Here is a 17500-nt window from a genome sequence, read left to right on the forward strand (position 1 = left end):
AGCAGGAGGAGGAGGAGGAGGATTCCTGAAGAAACGCGTCAAGAGCAATGAGGAGAAGGTGAGAAGGTGACCGGGACTCTCGGAGCTCCGAGTCATTCCTCCCCACTCCCGTCACTCCGTCTCCCTCTCGGGCGCTCTCTGCCGCTGGTTGCCATTGCCCTGTGGTTGCCGTTGAGCTTGACCCGATGTCATCGGAGGTGGTGAGTGGCTGTGTGAGTGGGTGAGTGACTGTGTGAGTGGTGTGAGTGAGGGTGAGTGACTGTGTGAGTGGGTGAGTGACTGTGTGAGTGGGTGAGTGGGTGAGTGACTGTGTGAGTGGGTGAGTGGTGTGAGTGACTGTGTGAGTGGGTGAGTGGCTGTGTGAGTGGGTGAGTGACTGTGTGAGTGGGTGAGTGACTGTGTGAGTGGGTGAGTGGCTGTGTGAGTGGGTGAGTAACTGTGTGAGTGGGTGAGTGACTGGGTGAGTGACTGTGTGAGTGGGTGAGTGGTGAGTGACTGTGTGAGTGGGTGAGTGGCTGTGTGAGTGGGTGAGTGACTGTGTGAGTGGGTGAGTGACTGTGTGATTGAGTGGCTGAGTGAGTGGCTGAGTGACTGTGTGAGTGGTGAGTGGGTGAGTGAGTGGGTGAGTGACTGTGTGAGTGGGTGAGTGACTGTGTTAGTGGGTGAGTGACTATGTGAGTGTGTGAGTGGCTATGTGATTGAGTGAGTGACTGTGTGAGTGGGTGAGTGACTGAGTGACTATGTGAGTGGGTGAGTGACTATGTGAGTGGGTGAGTGGCTATGTGAGTGGGTGACTATGTGAGTGGGTGAGTGGCTGTGTTAGTGGGTGAGTGACTATGTGAGTGTGTGAGTGGCTATGTGATTGTGAGTGGCTGTGTGAGTGGGTGAGTGACTGTGTGATTGAGTGGCTGAGTGAGTGGCTGAGTGACTGTGTGAGGGGTGAGTGGGTGAGTGAGTGGGTGAGTGACTGTGAGAGTGGGTGAGTGACTGTGTTAGTGGGTGAGTGACTGAGTGACTATGTGAGTGGGTGAGTGACTATGTGAGTGGGTGAGTAGCTATGTGAGTGGGTGAGTTACTATGTGAGTGGGTGAGTGGCTGTGTGAGTGGGTGAGTGGCTATGTGAGTGGGTGAGTGACTATGTGAGTGGGTGAGTGGCTGTGTGAGTGGGTGAGTGGCTATGTGAGTGGGTGAGTGACTATGTGAGTGGGTGAGTGACTGTGTGAGTGGGTGAGTGACTGTGAGTGGGTGAGGGGCTATGTGAGTGGGTGAGTGACTATGTGAGTGTGTGAGTGGCTATGTGATTGAGTGAGTGACTGTGTGAGTGGGTGAGTGACTGAGTGACTATGTGAGTGGGTGAGTGACTATGTGAGTGGGTGAGTGACTATGTGAGTGGGTGAGTGGCTGTGTGAGTGGGTGAGTGAGTGGGTGAGTGCTGCGTGAGTGGGTGAGTGACTGTGTGAGTGGTGACAGTGTGAGTGGCTGTGAGTGGGTGAGTGGCTGTGTGAGTGGGTGAGTGGCTGTGTGAGTGGGTGAGTGGCTGTGTGAGTGGGTGAGTGACTGTGTGAGTGGGTGAGTGGCTGTGTGAGTGGGTGAGTGACTGTGTGAGTGGGTGAGTGACTGTGTGAGTGGGTGAGTGACTGGGTGAGTGACTGTGTGAGTGGGTGAGTGACTGTGTGAGTGGGTGAGTGACTGGGTGAGTGAGTGGGTGAGTGGCTGTGTGAGTGGGTGAGTGACTGTGTGAGTGGGTGAGTGACTGTGTGAGTGGGTGAGTGACTGTGTGAGTGGGTGAGTGACTGTGTGAGTGGGTGAGTGGCTGTGTGAGTGGGTGAGTGGGTGAGTGAGTCGGTGAGTGGCTGTGTGAGTGGGTGAGTGACTGTGGTGGGTGAGTGGGTGAGTGAGTGGGTGAGTGGCTGTGTGAGTGGGTGAGTGACTGTGTGAGAGTGGTGAGTGAGTGGGTGAGTGGCTGTGTGAGGGGTGAGTGGCTATGTGAGTGGGTGAGTGGCTGTGTGAGTGGGTGAGTGACTGTGTGAGTGGGTGAGTGACTGTGTGAGTGGGTGAGTGGCTATGTGAGTGGGTGAGTGGCTGTGTGAGTGGGTGAGTGGCTATGTGAGTGGGTGAGTGACTGTGTGAGTGGGTGAGTGGCTGTGTGAGTGGGTGAGTGACTGTGTGATTGAGTGGCTGAGTGAGTGGCTGAGTGACTGTGAGGGGGTGGTGGGTGAGTGAGTGGGTGAGTGACTGTGTGAGTGGATGAGTGACTGTGTTAGTGGGTGAGTGACTATGTGAGTGTGTGAGTGGCTGTGTGAGTGGGTGAGTGGCTGTGTGTGTGGGTGAGTAACTGTGTGAGTGGGTGAGTGACTGGTGAGTGACTGTGTGAGTGGGTGAATGGGTGAGTGACTGTGTGAGTGGGTGAGTGGCTGTGTGAGTGGGTGAGTGACTGTGTGAGTGGGTGAGTGACTGTGTGATTGAGTGGCTGAGTGAGTGGCTGAGTGACTGTGTGGGGTGAGTGGGTGAGTGAGTGGGTGAGTGACTGTGTGAGTGGGTGAGTGACTGTGTTAGTGGGTGAGTGACTATGTGAGTGTGTGAGTGGCTATGTGATTGAGTGAGTGACTGTGTGAGTGGGTGAGTGACTGAGTGACTATGTGAGTGGGTGAGTGACTATGTGAGTGGGTGAGTGGCTATGTGAGTGGGTGAGTGACTATGTGAGTGGGTGAGTGGCTGTGTTAGTGGGTGAGTGACTATGTGAGTGTGTGAGTGGCTATGTGATTGAGTGAGTGGCTGTGTGAGTGGGTGAGTGACTGTGTGATTGAGTGGCTGAGTGAGTGGCTGAGTGACTGTGTGAGGGGTGAGTGGGTGAGTGAGGGGTGAGTGACTGTGTGAGTGGGTGAGTGACTGTGTTAGTGGGTGAGTGACTGAGTGACTATGTGGTGGGTGAGTTACTATGTGAGTGGGTGAGTGGCTGTGTGAGTGGGTGAGTGGCTATGTGATGGGTGAGTGACTATGTGAGTGTGGGTGAGTGGCTGTGTGAGTGGGTGAGTGGCTATGTGAGTGGGGTGAGTGACTATGTGAGTGGGTGAGTGACTGTGTGAGTGGGTGAGTGACTGTGAGGGTGAGGGGCTATGTGAGTGGGTGAGTGACTGTGTGAGTGGGTGACAGTGTGAGTGGCTGTGAGTGGGTGAGTGACTGTGTGAGTGGGTGAGTGGCTGTGTGAGTGGGTGAGTGGCTGTGTGAGTGGTGTGAGTGACTGTGTGAGTGGGTGAGTGGCTGTGTGAGTGGGTGAGTGACTGGGTGAGTGGGTGAGTGACTGTGTGAGTGGGTGAGTGACTGGGTGAGTGACTGTGTGAGTGGGTGAGTGACTGTGTGAGTGGGTGAGTGACTGGGTGAGTGAGTGGGTGAGTGGCTGTGTGAGTGGGTGAGTGACTGTGTGAGTGGTGTGAGTGACTGTGAGTGGGTGAGTGACTGTGTGAGTGGGTGAGTGACTGTGTGAGTGGGTGAGTGACTGAGTGACTAGTGTGGGTGAGTGACTATGTGAGTGGGTGAGTGACTATGTGAGTGGGTGAGTGGCTGTGTGAGTGGGTGAGTGAGTGGGTGAGTGGCTGCGTGAGGGGTGAGTGACTGTGTGAGTGGGTGACAGTGTGAGTGGCTGTGAGTGGGTGAGTGACTGTGTGGGGTGAGTGGCTGTGTGTGAGTGGGTGGTGGCTGTGTGAGTGGGTGAGTGACTGTGTGAGTGGGTGAGTGGCTGTGTGAGTGGGTGAGTGACTGTGTGAGTGGGTGAGTGACTGTGTGAGTGGGTGAGTGACTGGGTGAGTGAGTGACTGTGTGAGGGGTGAGTGACTGTGTGAGTGGGTGAGTGACTGGGTGAGTGAGTGGTGAGTGGCTGTGTGAGTGGGTGAGTGACTGTGTGAGTGGGTGAGTGACTGTGTGAGTGGGTGAGTGACTGTGTGAGTGGGTGAGTGACTGTGTGAGTGGGTGAGTGGCTGTGTGAGTGGGTGAGTGGTGAGTGAGTGGGTGAGTGGCTGTGTGAGTGGGTGAGTGGCTGTGTGAGTGGGTGAGTGGGTGAGTGAGTGGGTGAGTGGCTGTGTGAGTGGGTGAGTGACTGTGTGAGTGGGTGAGTGAGTGGGTGAGTGGCTTGGGGGGTGAGTGGCTATGTGAGTGGGTGGTGATGTGTGAGTGGGTGAGTGACTGGTGAGTGGGTGAGTGACTGTGTGAGTGGGTGAGTGGCTGTGTGAGTGGGTGAGTGGCTGTGTGGGCTGTGTGAGTGGGTGAGTGGCTATGTGAGTGGGTGAGTGACTGTGTGAGTGGGTGAGTGGCTGTGTGAGTGGGTGAGTGACTGTGTGATTGAGTGGCTGAGTGAGTGGCTGAGTGACTGTGTGAGGGGTGAGTGGGTGAGTGAGTGGGTGAGTGACTGTGTGAGTGGATGAGTGACTGTGTTAGGGGTGATGACTATGTGAGTGTGTGAGTGGCTATGTGATTGGAGTGAGTGACTGTGTGAGTGGGTGAGTGACTGATTGACTATGTGAGTGGGTGAGTGGCTATGTGAGTGGGTGAGTGACTGTGTGAGTGGGGGAGTGGCTGTGTGAGTGGGTGAGGGGCTATGTGAGTGGGTGAGTGGCTGTGTGAGTGGGTGAGGGGCTATGTGAGTGGGTGAGTGACTATGTGAGTGTGTGAGTGGCTATGTGATTGAGTGAGTGACTGTGTGAGTGGGTGAGTGACTGAGTGGCTGTGTGAGTGGGTGAGTAACTGTGTGAGTGGGTGAGTGACTGGGTGAGTGACTGTGTGAGTGGGTGAGTGGGTGAGTGACTGTGTGAGTGGGGAGTGGCTGTGTGAGTGGGTGAGTGACTGTGTGAGTGGGTGAGTGACTGTGTGATTGAGTGGCTGAGTGAGTGGATGAGTGTTGTGAGTGGTGAGTGGGTGAGTGAGTGGGTGAGTGACTGTGTGAGTGGGTGAGTGACGTGTTAGTGGGTGAGTGACTATGTGAGTGTGTGAGTGGCTATGTGATTGAGTGAGTGACTGTGTGAGTGGGTGAGTGACTGAGTGACTATGTGAGTGGGTGAGTGACTATGTGATGGGTGAGTGGCTATGTGAGTGGGGTGAGTGACTATGTGAGTGGGTGAGTGGCTGTGTTAGTGGGTGAGTGACTATGTGAGTGTGTGAGTGGCTATGTGATTGAGTGAGTGGCTGTGTGAGTGGGTGAGTGACTGTGTGATTGAGTGGCTGAGTGAGGGCTGAGTGGACTGTGTGAGGGGTGAGTGGGTGAGTGAGTGGGTGAGTGACTGTGAGAGTGGGTGAGTGACTGTGTTAGTGGGTGAGTGACTGAGTGACTATGTGAGTGGGTGAGTGACTATGTGAGGGTGAGTAGCTATGTGAGTGGGTGAGTACTATGTGAGTGGGTGAGTGGCGTGTGTGGGGTGAGTGGCTATGGAGTGGGTGAGTGACTATGTGAGTGGGGTGAGTGGCTGTGTGAGTGGGTGAGTGGCTATGTGAGTGGGTGAGTGACTATGTGAGGGGTGAGTGACTGTGTGAGTGGGTGAGTGACTGTGAGTGGGTGAGGGGCTATGTGAGTGGGTGAGGGACTATGTGAGTGTGAGTGGCTATGTGATTGAGTGAGACTGTGTGAGGGGTGGTGACTGAGTGACTATGTGAGTGGGTGAGTGACTATGTGAGTGGGTGAGTGACTATGTGAGTGGGTGAGTGGCTGTGTGAGTGGGGAGTGAGTGGGTGAGTGGCTGCGTGAGTGGGTGAGTGACTGTGTGATGGGTGACAGTGTGAGTGGCTGTGAGTGGGTGAGTGGCTGTGTGAGTGGGTGAGTGGCTGTGTGAGTGGGTGAGTGGCTGTGTGAGTGGGTGAGTGACTGTGTGAGTGGGTGAGTGGCTGTGTGAGTGGGTGAGTGACTGTGTGAGTGGGTGAGTGACTGTGTGAGTGGGTGAGTGACTGGGTGAGTGACTGTGTGAGTGGGTGAGTGACTGTGTGAGTGGGTGAGTGACTGGGTGAGGAGTGGGTGAGTGGCTGTGTGAGTGGTGAGTGACTGTGTGAGTGGGTGAGTGACTGTGTGAGTGGGTGAGTGACTGTGTGAGTGGGGAGTGACTGTGTGAGTGGGTGAGTGGCTGTGTGAGTGGGTGAGTGGGTGAGTGAGTGGGTGAGTGGCTGTGTGAGGGGTGAGTGACTGTGTGAGTGGGTGAGTGGTGAGTGAGTGGGTGAGGGCTGTGTGAGTGGGTGAGTGATGTGTGAGTGGGTGAGTGAGTGGGTGAGTGGCTGTGTGAGGGGTGAGTGGCTATGTGAGTGGGTGAGTGGCTGTGTGAGTGGGTGAGTGACTGTGAGTGGGTGAGTGACTGTGTGAGTGGGTGAGTGGCTATGTGAGTGGGTGAGTGGCTGTGTGAGTGGGTGAGTGGCTATGTGAGTGGGTGAGTGACTGTGTGAGTGGGTGAGTGGCTGTGAGTGGGTGAGTGACTGTGTGATTGAGTGGCTGAGTGAGTGGCTGAGGACTGTGTGAGGGTGAGTGGGTGAGTGAGTGGTGTGAGTGACTGTGTGAGTGGATGAGTGACTGTGTTAGTGGGTGAGTGACTATGTGAGTGGTGAGTGGCTGTGAGTGGTGAGGGTGAGTGGCTGTGTGAGTGGGTGAGTAACTGTGTGAGTGGGTGAGTGACTGGGTGAGTGACTGTGTGAGTGGGTGAATGGGTGAGTGACTGTGTGAGTGGGTGAGTGGCTGTGTGAGTGGGTGAGTGACTGTGTGAGTGGGTGAGTGACTGTGTGATTGAGTGGCTGAGTGAGGGCTGAGTGACTGTGTGAGGGGTGAGTGGGTGAGTGAGTGGGTGAGTGACTGTGTGTGGTGTGGAGTGACTGTGTTAGTGGGTGAGTGACTATGTGAGTGTGTGAGTGGCTATGTGATTGAGTGAGTGACTGTGTGAGTGGGTGAGTGACTGAGTGACTATGTGAGTGGGTGAGTGACTATGTGAGTGGGTGAGTGGCTATGTGAGTGGGTGAGTGACTATGTGAGTGGGTGAGTGGCTGTGTTAGTGGGTGAGTGACTATGTGAGTGTGTGAGTGGCTATGTGATTGAGTGAGTGGCTGTGTGAGTGGGTGAGTGACTGTGTGATTGAGTGGCTGAGTGAGTGGCTGAGTGACTGTGTGAGGGGTGAGTGGGTGAGTGAGTGGGTGAGTGACTGTGTGAGTGGGTGAGTGATGTTAGTGGGTGAGTGACTGAGTGACTATGTGAGTGGGTGAGTTACTATGTGAGGGGGTGAGTGGCTGTGTGAGTGGGTGAGTGGCTATGTGAGGGGTGAGTGACTATGTGAGTGGGTGAGTGGCTGTGTGAGTGGGTGAGTGGCTATGTGAGTGGGTGAGTGACTATGTGAGTGGGTGAGTGACTGTGTGAGTGGGTGAGTGACTGTGAGTGGGTGGGGGGCTATGTGAGTGGGTGAGTGACTGTGTGAGTGGGTGACAGTGTGAGTGGCTGTGAGTGGGTGAGTGACTGTGTGAGTGGGTGAGTGGCTGTGTGAGTGGGTGAGTGGCTGTGTGAGTGGGTGAGTGACTGTGTGAGTGGGTGAGTGGCTGTGTGAGTGGGTGAGTGACTGTGTGAGTGGGTGAGTGACTGTGTGAGTGGGTGGTGTGAGTGGGTGAGTGACTGTGTGAGTGGGTGAGTGACTGTGTGAGTGGTGTGAGTGACTGGGTGAGTGAGTGGGTGAGTGGCTGTGTGAGTGGGTGAGTGACTGTGTGAGTGGGTGAGTGACTGTGTGAGTGGGTGAGTGACTGTGTGAGGGGTGAGGACTGTGTGAGGGGTGAGTGACTGAGTGACTATGTGAGTGGGTGAGTGACTATGTGAGTGGGGTGAGTGACTATGTGAGTGGGTGAGTGGCTGTGTGAGTGGGTGAGTGAGTGGGTGAGTGGCTGCGTGAGTGGGTGAGTGACTGTGTGAGTGGGTGACAGTGTGAGTGGCTGTGAGTGGGTGAGTGACTGTGTGAGTGGGTGGCTGTGTGAGTGGGTGAGTGGCTGTGTGAGTGGGTGTGTGACTGTGTGAGTGGGTGAGTGGCTGTGTGAGTGGGTGAGGACTGTGTGACTTGTGAGTGGGTGAGTGACTGTTGAGTGGGTGAGTGACTGGGTGAGTGACTGTGTGAGTGGGTGAGGACTGTGTGAGTGGGTGAGTGACTGGGTGAGTGAGTGGGTGAGTGCTGTGTGAGTGGGTGAGTGACTGTGTGAGTGGGTGAGTGACTGTGTGAGTGGGTGAGTGACTGTGTGAGTGGGTGAGTGACTGTGTGAGTGGGTGAGTGGCTGTGTGAGTGGGTGAGTGGGTGAGTGAGTGGGTGAGTGGCTGTGTGAGTGGGTGAGTGACTGTGTGAGTGGGTGAGTGGCTGTGTGAGTGGGTGAGTGGCTGTGTGAGTGGGTGAGTGACTGTGTGAGTGGGTGAGTGAGGGGTGAGTGGCTGTGTGAGGGGTGAGTGGCTATGTGAGTGGTGAGTGGCTGTGTGAGTGGGTGAGTGACTGTGTGAGTGGGTGAGTGACTGTGTGAGTGGGTGGTGGCTGTGTGAGTGGGTGAGTGGCTGTGTGAGTGGGTGAGTGGCTGTGTGAGTGGGTGAGTGACTGTGTGAGTGGGTGAGTGGCTGTGTGAGTGGGTGAGTGACTGTGTGATTGAGTGGCTGAGTGAGTGGCTGAGTGACTGTGTGAGGGGTGAGTGGGTGAGTGAGTGGGTGAGTGACTGTGTGAGTGGATGAGTGACTGTTTAGTGGGTGAGTGACTATGTGAGTGTGTGAGTGGCTATGTGATTGAGTGAGTGACTGTGTGAGTGGGTGAGTGATGATTGACTATGTGAGTGGGTGAGTGGCTATGTGAGTGGGTGAGTGACTGTGTGAGGGGGAGTGGCTGTGTGAGTGGGTGAGGGGCTATGTGAGTGGGTGAGTGGCTGTGTGAGTGGGTGAGGGGCTATGTGAGTGGGTGAGTGACTGTGTGAGGGGGGGGCTATGTGAGTGGGTGAGTGACTGTGGAGTGGGTGAGTGACTGTGTGAGTGGGTGAGTGACTGTGTGAGTGGGTGAGTGACTGTGTGAGTGGGTGAGTGACTATGTGAGTGGGTGAGTGACTGTGTGAGTGGGTGAGGGGCTGTGAGTGGGGTGAGTGGCTGTGTGAGTGGGTGAGGGGCTATGTGAGTGGGTGAGTGACTGTGGGTGGGTGAGTGACTGTGTGAGTGGGTGAGGGGCTATGTGAGTGGGTGAGTGGCTGTGTGAGTGGGTGAGGGGCTATGTGAGTGGGTGAGTGACTGTGTGAGTGGGTGAGTGGCTGTGTGAGTGGGTGACTGTGTGAGTGGGTGAGTGGCTGTGTGAGTGGGTGAGTGACTGTGTGAGTGGGTGAGTGACTGTGTGAGTGGGTGAGTGGCTGTGTGAGTGGGTGAGTGGCTATGTGAGTGGGTGAGGGGCTATGTGAGTGGGTGAGTGACTGTGTGAGTGGGTGAGTGGCTGTGTGAGTGGGTGAGTGGCTGTGTGAGTGGGTGAGTGACTGTGTGAGTGGGTGAGGGGCTATGTGAGTGGGTGAGTGGCTGTGTGAGTGGGTGAGGGGCTGTGTGAGTGGGTGAGTGACTGTGTGAGTGGGTGAGTGGCTGTGTGAGTGGGTGAGTGACTGTGTGAGTGGGTGAGTGGCTGTGTGGGGGTGAGTGACTGTGTGAGTGGGTGAGTGGCTTGTGTGAGTGGGTGAGTGACTGTGTGAGTGGGTGAGTGGCTGTGTGAGTGGGTGAGTGGCTATGTGAGTGGGTGAGGGGCTATGTGAGTGGGTGAGTGACTGTGTGAGTGGGTGAGTGGCTGTGTGAGTGGGTGAGTGGCTGTGTGAGTGGGTGAGTGGTGTGAGTGGGTGAGGGGCTATGTGAGTGGGTGAGTGGCTGTGTGAGTGGGTGAGGGGCTATGTGAGTGGGTGAGTGACTGTGTGAGTGGGTGAGTGACTGTGTGAGTGGGTGAGGGGCTATGTGAGTGGGTGAGTGGCTGTGTGAGTGGGTGAGGGGCTATGTGAGTGGGTGAGTGACTGTGTGAGTGGGTGAGTGACTGTGTGAGTGGGTGAGTGGCTGTGTGAGTGGGTGAGTGACTGTGTGAGTGGGTGAGTGGCTGTGTGAGTGGGTGAGTGACTGTGTGAGTGGGTGAGTGGCTGTGTGAGTGGGTGAGTGGCTATGTGAGTGGGTGAGGGGCTATGTGAGTGGGTGAGTGACTGTGTGAGTGGGTGAGTGGCTGTGTGAGTGGGTGAGTGGCTGTTTGAGTGGGTGAGTGACTGTGTGAGTGGGTGAGGGGCTATGTGAGTGGGTGTGACTGTGTGAGGGGTGAGTGGCTGTATGAGTGGGGAGTGGCTATGTGAGTGGGTGATGACTGTGTGAGTAGGTGAGTGACTGTGTGAGTGGGTGAGTGGCTGTGTGAGTGGGTGAGTGACTACGTGAGTGGGTGAGTGACTGTGTGAGTGGGTGAGTGGCTGTGTGAGTGGGTGAGTGACTGTGTGAGTGGGTGAGTGACTGTGTGAGTGGGTGAGTGACTGTGTGAGTGGGTGAGTGGCTGTGTGAGTGGGTGAGTGGTCTGTGTGAGTGGGTGAGTGACTACGTGAGTGGGTGAGTGACTGTGTGAGTGGGTGAGTGACTGTGTGAGTGGGTGAGTGGCTGTGTGAGTGGGTGAGTGACTGTGTGAGTGGGTGAGGGGCTATGTGAGTGGGTGAGTGGCTGTGTGAGTGGGTGATGGCTGTGTGAGTGGGTGAGTGGCTGTGTGAGTGGGTGAGTGGCTGTGTGAGTGGGTGAGTGGCTGTGTGAGGTGGGTGAGTGGCTGTGTGAGTGACTGTGTTAGTGGGTGAGTGACTGTGTGAGTGGGTGAGTGACTGTGTGAGTGGGTGAGTGACTGTGTGAGTGGGTGTGAGTGACTGTGTGAGTGGGTGAGTGATTGTGTGAGTGGGTGAGTGACTGTGTGAGTGGGTGAGTGACTGTGTGAGTGGGTGTGAGTGACTGTGAGTGGGTGAGTGGCTGTGTGAGTGGGTGAGTGGCTGTGTGAGTGAGTGAGGGGCTGTGTGAGTGGGTGAGTGACTGTGTTAGTGGGTGAGTGGCTATATGAGGGGTGAGTGACTTTGTGAGTGGGTGAGTGACTATGTGAGTGGGTGAGTGGCTATGTGAGTGGGTGAGTGACTATGTGAGTGGGTGAGTGACTATGTGAGTGTGTGAGTGGCTGTGTGAGTGGGTGAGTGGCTGTGTGAGTGGGTTGAGTGGCTATGTGAGTGGGTGAGTGACTGTGTGAGTGGGTGAGTGGCTGTGTGAGTGGGTGAGGGGCTATGTGAGGGGTGAGGGGCTATGTGAGTGGGTGAGTGACTGTGTGAGTGGGTGAGTGACTGTGAGTGGGTGAGTGACTATGTGAGTGGGTGAGTGACTATGTGATGTGGGTGAGTGACTATGTGAGTGACTGTGTGAGTGGGTGAGTGACTATGTGAGTGACTATGTGAGTGACTATGTGAGTGTGTGTATGTTGAACTTTTTTCTCACCGTACGTAGCCAACCGTGCTCATCGGAGGCACGGGGGGAAGGGCAACAAACTAAACAAGCAGCAGTTCTAAAGAAATTAGTTTTGTTAATCTCGATGATGATGATGTCAAAGTGCATTATAGCTCCCAGTGACTTCCTAACATTGTAAGGAAGAGCGTTCCAGACGGCCGCAGAAGGGCATCTGAAAGTGCCGCATGATGGTTACCCAGAAGCCGCTGTGAGGATGAGCGGAGTTTGTGGCGTGAAGCTTTACGCTCCTCTACGAGATCAGCAGCAAGGTGGCTCACGTGTGGCAAGCACTTTGTGTGTGTAAAGAGCGCGACTTTGCAATGAATTCGTTCCAGAAGCCAATGCAGTTCGGCGAGCACCGGACGGACACGGTGTCGGATCTCGCTGTACCCCGTCACGACGTGTGCCAGGCAATGTACACGCTGCAGCTGGCTCATGTTTTTGCCAGACGTCCCGTAGAGCAGCGAGTTGCAACAATCGAGCCTTGCCTACGACACTGCTGCCGCACGCCAACCGCGTTGGCTGTGTCACGACTCAGTAAGTGCCCGAATGTGTCGTGGTGCCCTGATATGAAACTTGCAGGACTTTGCTACATTTTGCACGCGGTGATCAAATGATACATTCTGGTCGCGTGCGGTTGCCGAGGCACTTGAGATGAGGAGAAAACTGGAATCTGGAGTCTGCGATCGCTACGACTGATCCTCTCTCGCTGGTCACCGTGGTCCCTGGATGGATCTCGTGGGCCGCGGTGGCTAACAGATGTTGACTACCTCGCCTGGTCTGCAGGAGGTCGTGAGTTCGATCCTGACAATGCCTGCTGCTGCTGCTGTATATTTGGAGTCTGCGTCTCTCTCTCATCATCACGGTGGCTAGGAGATGTTAACGACCTCGCCTGGTCTGCAGCAGGTCGTGAGCTCGACCCTGACGATGCCTGCTGCTGCTGCTGTATATTTGGAGTCTGCGTCTCTCTCTCATCATCACGGTGGCTAGGAGATGTTAACGACCTCGCCTGGCCTACAGGAGTTCGTGGGTTCGATCCCGACCCTGACGATGCCTGCTGCTGTATATTTGGAGTATGCGTCTCTCTCCCTGTGATCGCGTGGATTTTTCTCCGGGTCCTCTGGTTTTTTCCCTCCACATTTAGAATCAACGTCTTGCATTTAGAATGTGTGGCTACAGCGACACATTTCCACGTGATAAGAACGCCACTTCGTTGTGCTGTTTGTTTGAGGCCAGGATGCTTCTGAAAAAGAGTTATACAGCTCAGTGGGCTCTACCTTGTGAAATATAATAGTTTAGTGTATGGGTCTCTATAGGTGTCTATGCATGTCTATGGGTCACTATGTGTCTCTAAGAATCTCTATGTCTCTGTATCTCTATGAGTCTCTATGAGTCTCTATGCGTCTCTGTGCGATTGGAGTATTTGGCTCCCGCTATAAATCTCCACACGATGATGATAAGCCGCTTCCATTGAACAGCGATCATTTGTGGCAGCCAGCTCCCTGCCGATAGAGAGCTACTGCATAGCTCAGCAGTGGGCCGCCTGAGCTGGGAAAAAGAAAACAAAATCGTTTTAAATAGTTGAGAACGTTCAGCACCAAGTCTTGACGAGCCACAAGTTCGTTGCACTCGAGGGTCATGCGTCTGGGCCCGGCACGGCACGGCCCGGCCCGGCACGGCACGGCCCGGCCCGGCCCGGCACGGCACGGCCCGGCCGGCACGGCCCGGCACGGCCCGGCCCGGCACGGCCCGGCACGGGCCGGCCCGGCCCGGCACGGCACGGCACGGGCCGGCCCGCCCCGCCCCGCTCCACCAATGCAATCAACTCCAAACCTTGTCAGACCTCACTTTCCCTATCATCACCCTCCCTTCCCATCTATTCCCCTCCCCAACACTCAAACCTCGTCCCTTTTCCCCATCAGCCACTACTTATGTATACCATCTATAATTCTTGCAAAACGATTCGACAAAGGCACTTTTTAGAAATCCTACATAAGAGATGAGATATCGTGGAGCTCATAGCGCGACGTGAACCAGGTTCATACATTGGCCTTCGTAAGGCCCTCCGTGACATCCTAGAATAGTTCCCATCGTCATTATTTAACTAAAACTAAACTGTGATAATTGTTTTTTACCCTTTTATCTGGCAACAAAAGTGACACCTTTTTTACGAGTAGGCATGTTTGCATAGACCACAATACCTGCAGTCATAATGCAAACATGACTCATCGTAAAAAAGGTGTCAGTTTTGTTGCCAGATAAAAGGGTAAAAAACCAATTATCATATTTTGCTACTGGCAAATGAGGTACCAATGGTGTAAATGCTTACCCGAGCTCTCATACTCTGATGGTGCATTGTCTTTGAGTTGTGCGCCTTTTGGCGTCATCTGGTCCAACCCATGTGAGACTAGGCTCTCAGGAAAGCTGTCTCGGGTGTGGACCAATCAACTTCAAGGACAGTGCATACATTATCAGAGTTATGTTCTTTGTTTGCATTATGACTGCAGGTATTGTGGTCAATGCAAACATGACTCCTCGTAAAAAAGGTGTCAGTTTTGTTGCCAGATAAAAGGGTAAAAAACCAATTATCGTATTTTTTACTGGCAAATGAGGTACCAATGGGGTAAAACTAAACTCTGGATTATCCGCGTGTGGTTTATCCGATTTGCGGATTAACCACGCACCTGAGATTTTGACATACATTAATAACGCGCGGATTACCCCCTTAAGCCCAAATTAATATTTTTAAACAGTTATAGTATTTTGTTATTCTTGGACATGTTTATTACAAGTCACACGGTACTTTTAAGCCGAACAAATGTGCTCCGGTTCACCTGAAATCCACGCGATCGCCTCTACAGTCGTGCAGTCGTTGCGTATCTCTGTTACAACAGTGGGCGGCGAACTTTGATTGATGCTGATTGGCTGCGGCTCTGATGTCATCCACTCAGAGGGCTGAGTGTGATTGGCTGCGGCTCTGTTGTCATCCAATCAGGGGGCTGAGTGTGATTGGCTGTGGCTCTGTCATCATCCACTCAGGGGGCTGAGTGTGATTGGCTGCGGCTCTGTTGTCATCCAATCAGGTGGCTGAGTGTGATTGGCTGTGGCTCTGTCATCATCCACTCAGGGGGCTGAGTGTGATTGGCTGCGGCTCTGTTGTCATCATCCACTCAGGGGGCTGAGTGTGATTGATGCTGATTGGCTGTGGCTCTGTTGTCATCCAATCAGAGGGCTGAGTGTGATTGATGCTGATTGGCTGTGGCTCTGTTGTCATCCACTCAGGGGGCTGAGTGTGATTGATGCTGATTGACTGTGGCTCTGTCGTCATCCAATCAGGGGGCTGAGTTTGATTGATGCTGATTGGCTGTGGCTCTGTTGTCATCCACTCAGAGGGCTGAGTGTGATTGGCTGTGGCTCTGTTGTCATCCACTGTGGGCTGAGTGTGATTGATGCTGATTGGCTGTGGCTCTGTTGTCATCCACTCAGGGGGCTGAGTGTGATTGATGCTGATTGACTGCGGCTCTGTCATCATCCAATCAGGGGGCTGAGTGTGATTGATGCTGATTGGCTGTGGCTCTCCAATCAGTGGGCCGAGTCTTCTGCTCAGTGACAACCCGGCGACCTGAGTTCGACTCCCGCTCACACGGCCACCAACACCGGTGACGATTATTTGAACCGATCCTGGGCCTCCCCTATGTTGACTCAGCCTCAAACGAGTACCTGGTGCGGTGGGTAGTAAACATCGCCACTGGGGAGACAATGGCGGGCGGGGCGTGGTGCTTGGCCACCCACTCTTCGTGAGCTGTGCCGGCATCTTAGGTGCTGCTCCTGGCTAACAGCACTTGCCCCAGCAGACCTGTTAATGCTACACGGGGGGGGGGGTCTGTGTGTTTGCACGTGTGCAGGAGGAAGAGGAGCTTGATTACCGATTGTGGCTGAAAGGCCAAGCCGAGCAGGCGGAAGGAGTGGAGGACATGGTAACTCGCACACAACAACACAAACCTGACATTCGCCACTAAGTGGCGGTGACGTCACCACGACGCTTGTGCCAGGCTATGTGCACCTGAGGGCCACATGAAGTGTCGAACGCCCGCTGGCAGGGGGTCACGGGCAGACCCAGGTGCCACGGTCGACTGACTGAGAGACCGAGATGACCGAGATGACTGGCTGATGACACCACCTGTTCCCCTACTGTGCCAACTTGCTGTGTTAGACACCCGGCGCTCCGCTCGTTGTTGTGAGCGTCGCTCTCCTCCGCCCTCCGTTGTGTATTAATTACATTTTTCCATCGTGGTTTAGCAGTAATTAATTGAAGGTGGAGGGGTTACCAGCCCCTCGCACCCGTCCGGAGCCACCATTTGGCCGCTGTGGTGGTCACAAACGCCATGAGGGGAAAGGCCAATCACACAGACACACACAACACAGACACACATACACAGACACACACACAGACACACCACACAGACAAACACGGACACACCACGGAACACAACACCAGACACACACACAGACAAAAACAGACACACACAGACGCACACACAGATACACACAAACAGACGCACACAACAGACGCACACACATAGACACACACACAGACACACACATAGAAACACAGACGCACACACAGACACACACATAGACACACAGACACACACACAGACGCACACACAGACACACACACACAGACGCACACACACAGACACACACACAGACACACAGACGCACACATAGACACACACATAGACACACAGACACACACACAGACGCACACACATAGACACACACACACACACAGACACACACACACACACAGACACACAGACACACACACAGACACACACACACAGGACACACAGACCACACACATAGACACACACACACAGACACACACACACAGACACACACACAGACACACACACACACACACAGACACACACACAGACACACACACAGACACACACATAACACACACACACACAGACACACACACAGACACACACATAGACACACACACACAGACACACACATAGACACACACACACACAGACACACACATAGACACACACACCATAGACACACAGACACACACACAGACACCCACCACACAGACACACACACAGACACACACACAGACACACACACAGACACCACATACACACACACACACAGACACACACCCACAGACAACACACATAGACACACACACAGACACCACACTAGACACACACACACACAGACACACACACACAACAGACACACACACACACACAGACAAACACATAGAAACACAGACACAGCGTTGCTTACGCAGCTGATGGAAAGATCACGCCACTTGGTCGATCGGAAGCGAAGCACTTGGGAGAAGCGTCCACGCACACGCGTGTGCGTGCAACAGTGCGCGTGCGTGCACACGAGTGAGCCGGCCATCTTGAACCCTGCGCAGGACTTCCTGCACACCTACTGGAATGACCCGAGTCTGGACGAGGGCGAGAGATTCCTCAAGGACTACGTCCTCAACCGCAAGTACATCGACCGCGACAGCCGCGGTGACGACGGCGGCGGCAGCGGCGACAGTGATGACGGTGGTGGTGACCGACAGCAAGGGTAAGGTGGTGGTGACGATGATGGTGGTGGTGACGATGATGGTGGTGGTGACGATGGTGGTGGTGGTGACGATGATGGTGGTGGTGATGATGGTGGTGGTGGTGGTGATGATGGTGGTGGTGGTGACGATGATGGTGGTGGTGACGATGATGGTGGTGGTGACGATGGTGGTGGTGGTGACGATGGTGGTGGTGGTGGTGACGATGATGGTGGTGGTGGTGACGATGATGGTGGTGATGACGATGATGGTGGTGGTGGTGACCGACAGCAAGGGTAAGGTGGTGGTGACGATGATGGTGGTGGTGACGATGATGGTGGTGGTGACGATGATGGTGGTGGTGACGATGATGGTGGTGGTGACGATGATGGTGGTGGTGATGATGATGGTGGTGGTGATGATGGTGGTGGTGGTGA

The 17500-nt window shown here is 54.5% G+C and overlaps 1 protein-coding gene across 1 annotated transcript; it reads left to right on the forward strand.

Moving 5' to 3' along the window:
- The first annotated feature begins 120 nt into the window (after window positions 1-120).
- Window positions 121-17090, forward strand: LOC133362945 (protein KRI1 homolog). Its single transcript, XM_061581923.1, has 3 exons — window positions 121-200; window positions 15388-15459; window positions 16926-17090. Exons 1-3 carry the CDS (start codon window positions 186-188, stop codon window positions 17088-17090), a joined length of 252 nt encoding a protein of 83 aa, XP_061437907.1. The 5' UTR covers window positions 121-185.
- Window positions 17091-17500: the final 410 nt, after the last annotated feature.

This window comes from Lethenteron reissneri, unplaced genomic scaffold, assembly GCF_015708825.2.
Source record: "Lethenteron reissneri isolate LAM-NWPU_2019-01 unplaced genomic scaffold, ASM1570882v1 scaffold_1638, whole genome shotgun sequence".
Classification (NCBI taxonomy): domain Eukaryota; kingdom Metazoa; phylum Chordata; class Hyperoartia; order Petromyzontiformes; family Petromyzontidae; genus Lethenteron; species Lethenteron reissneri.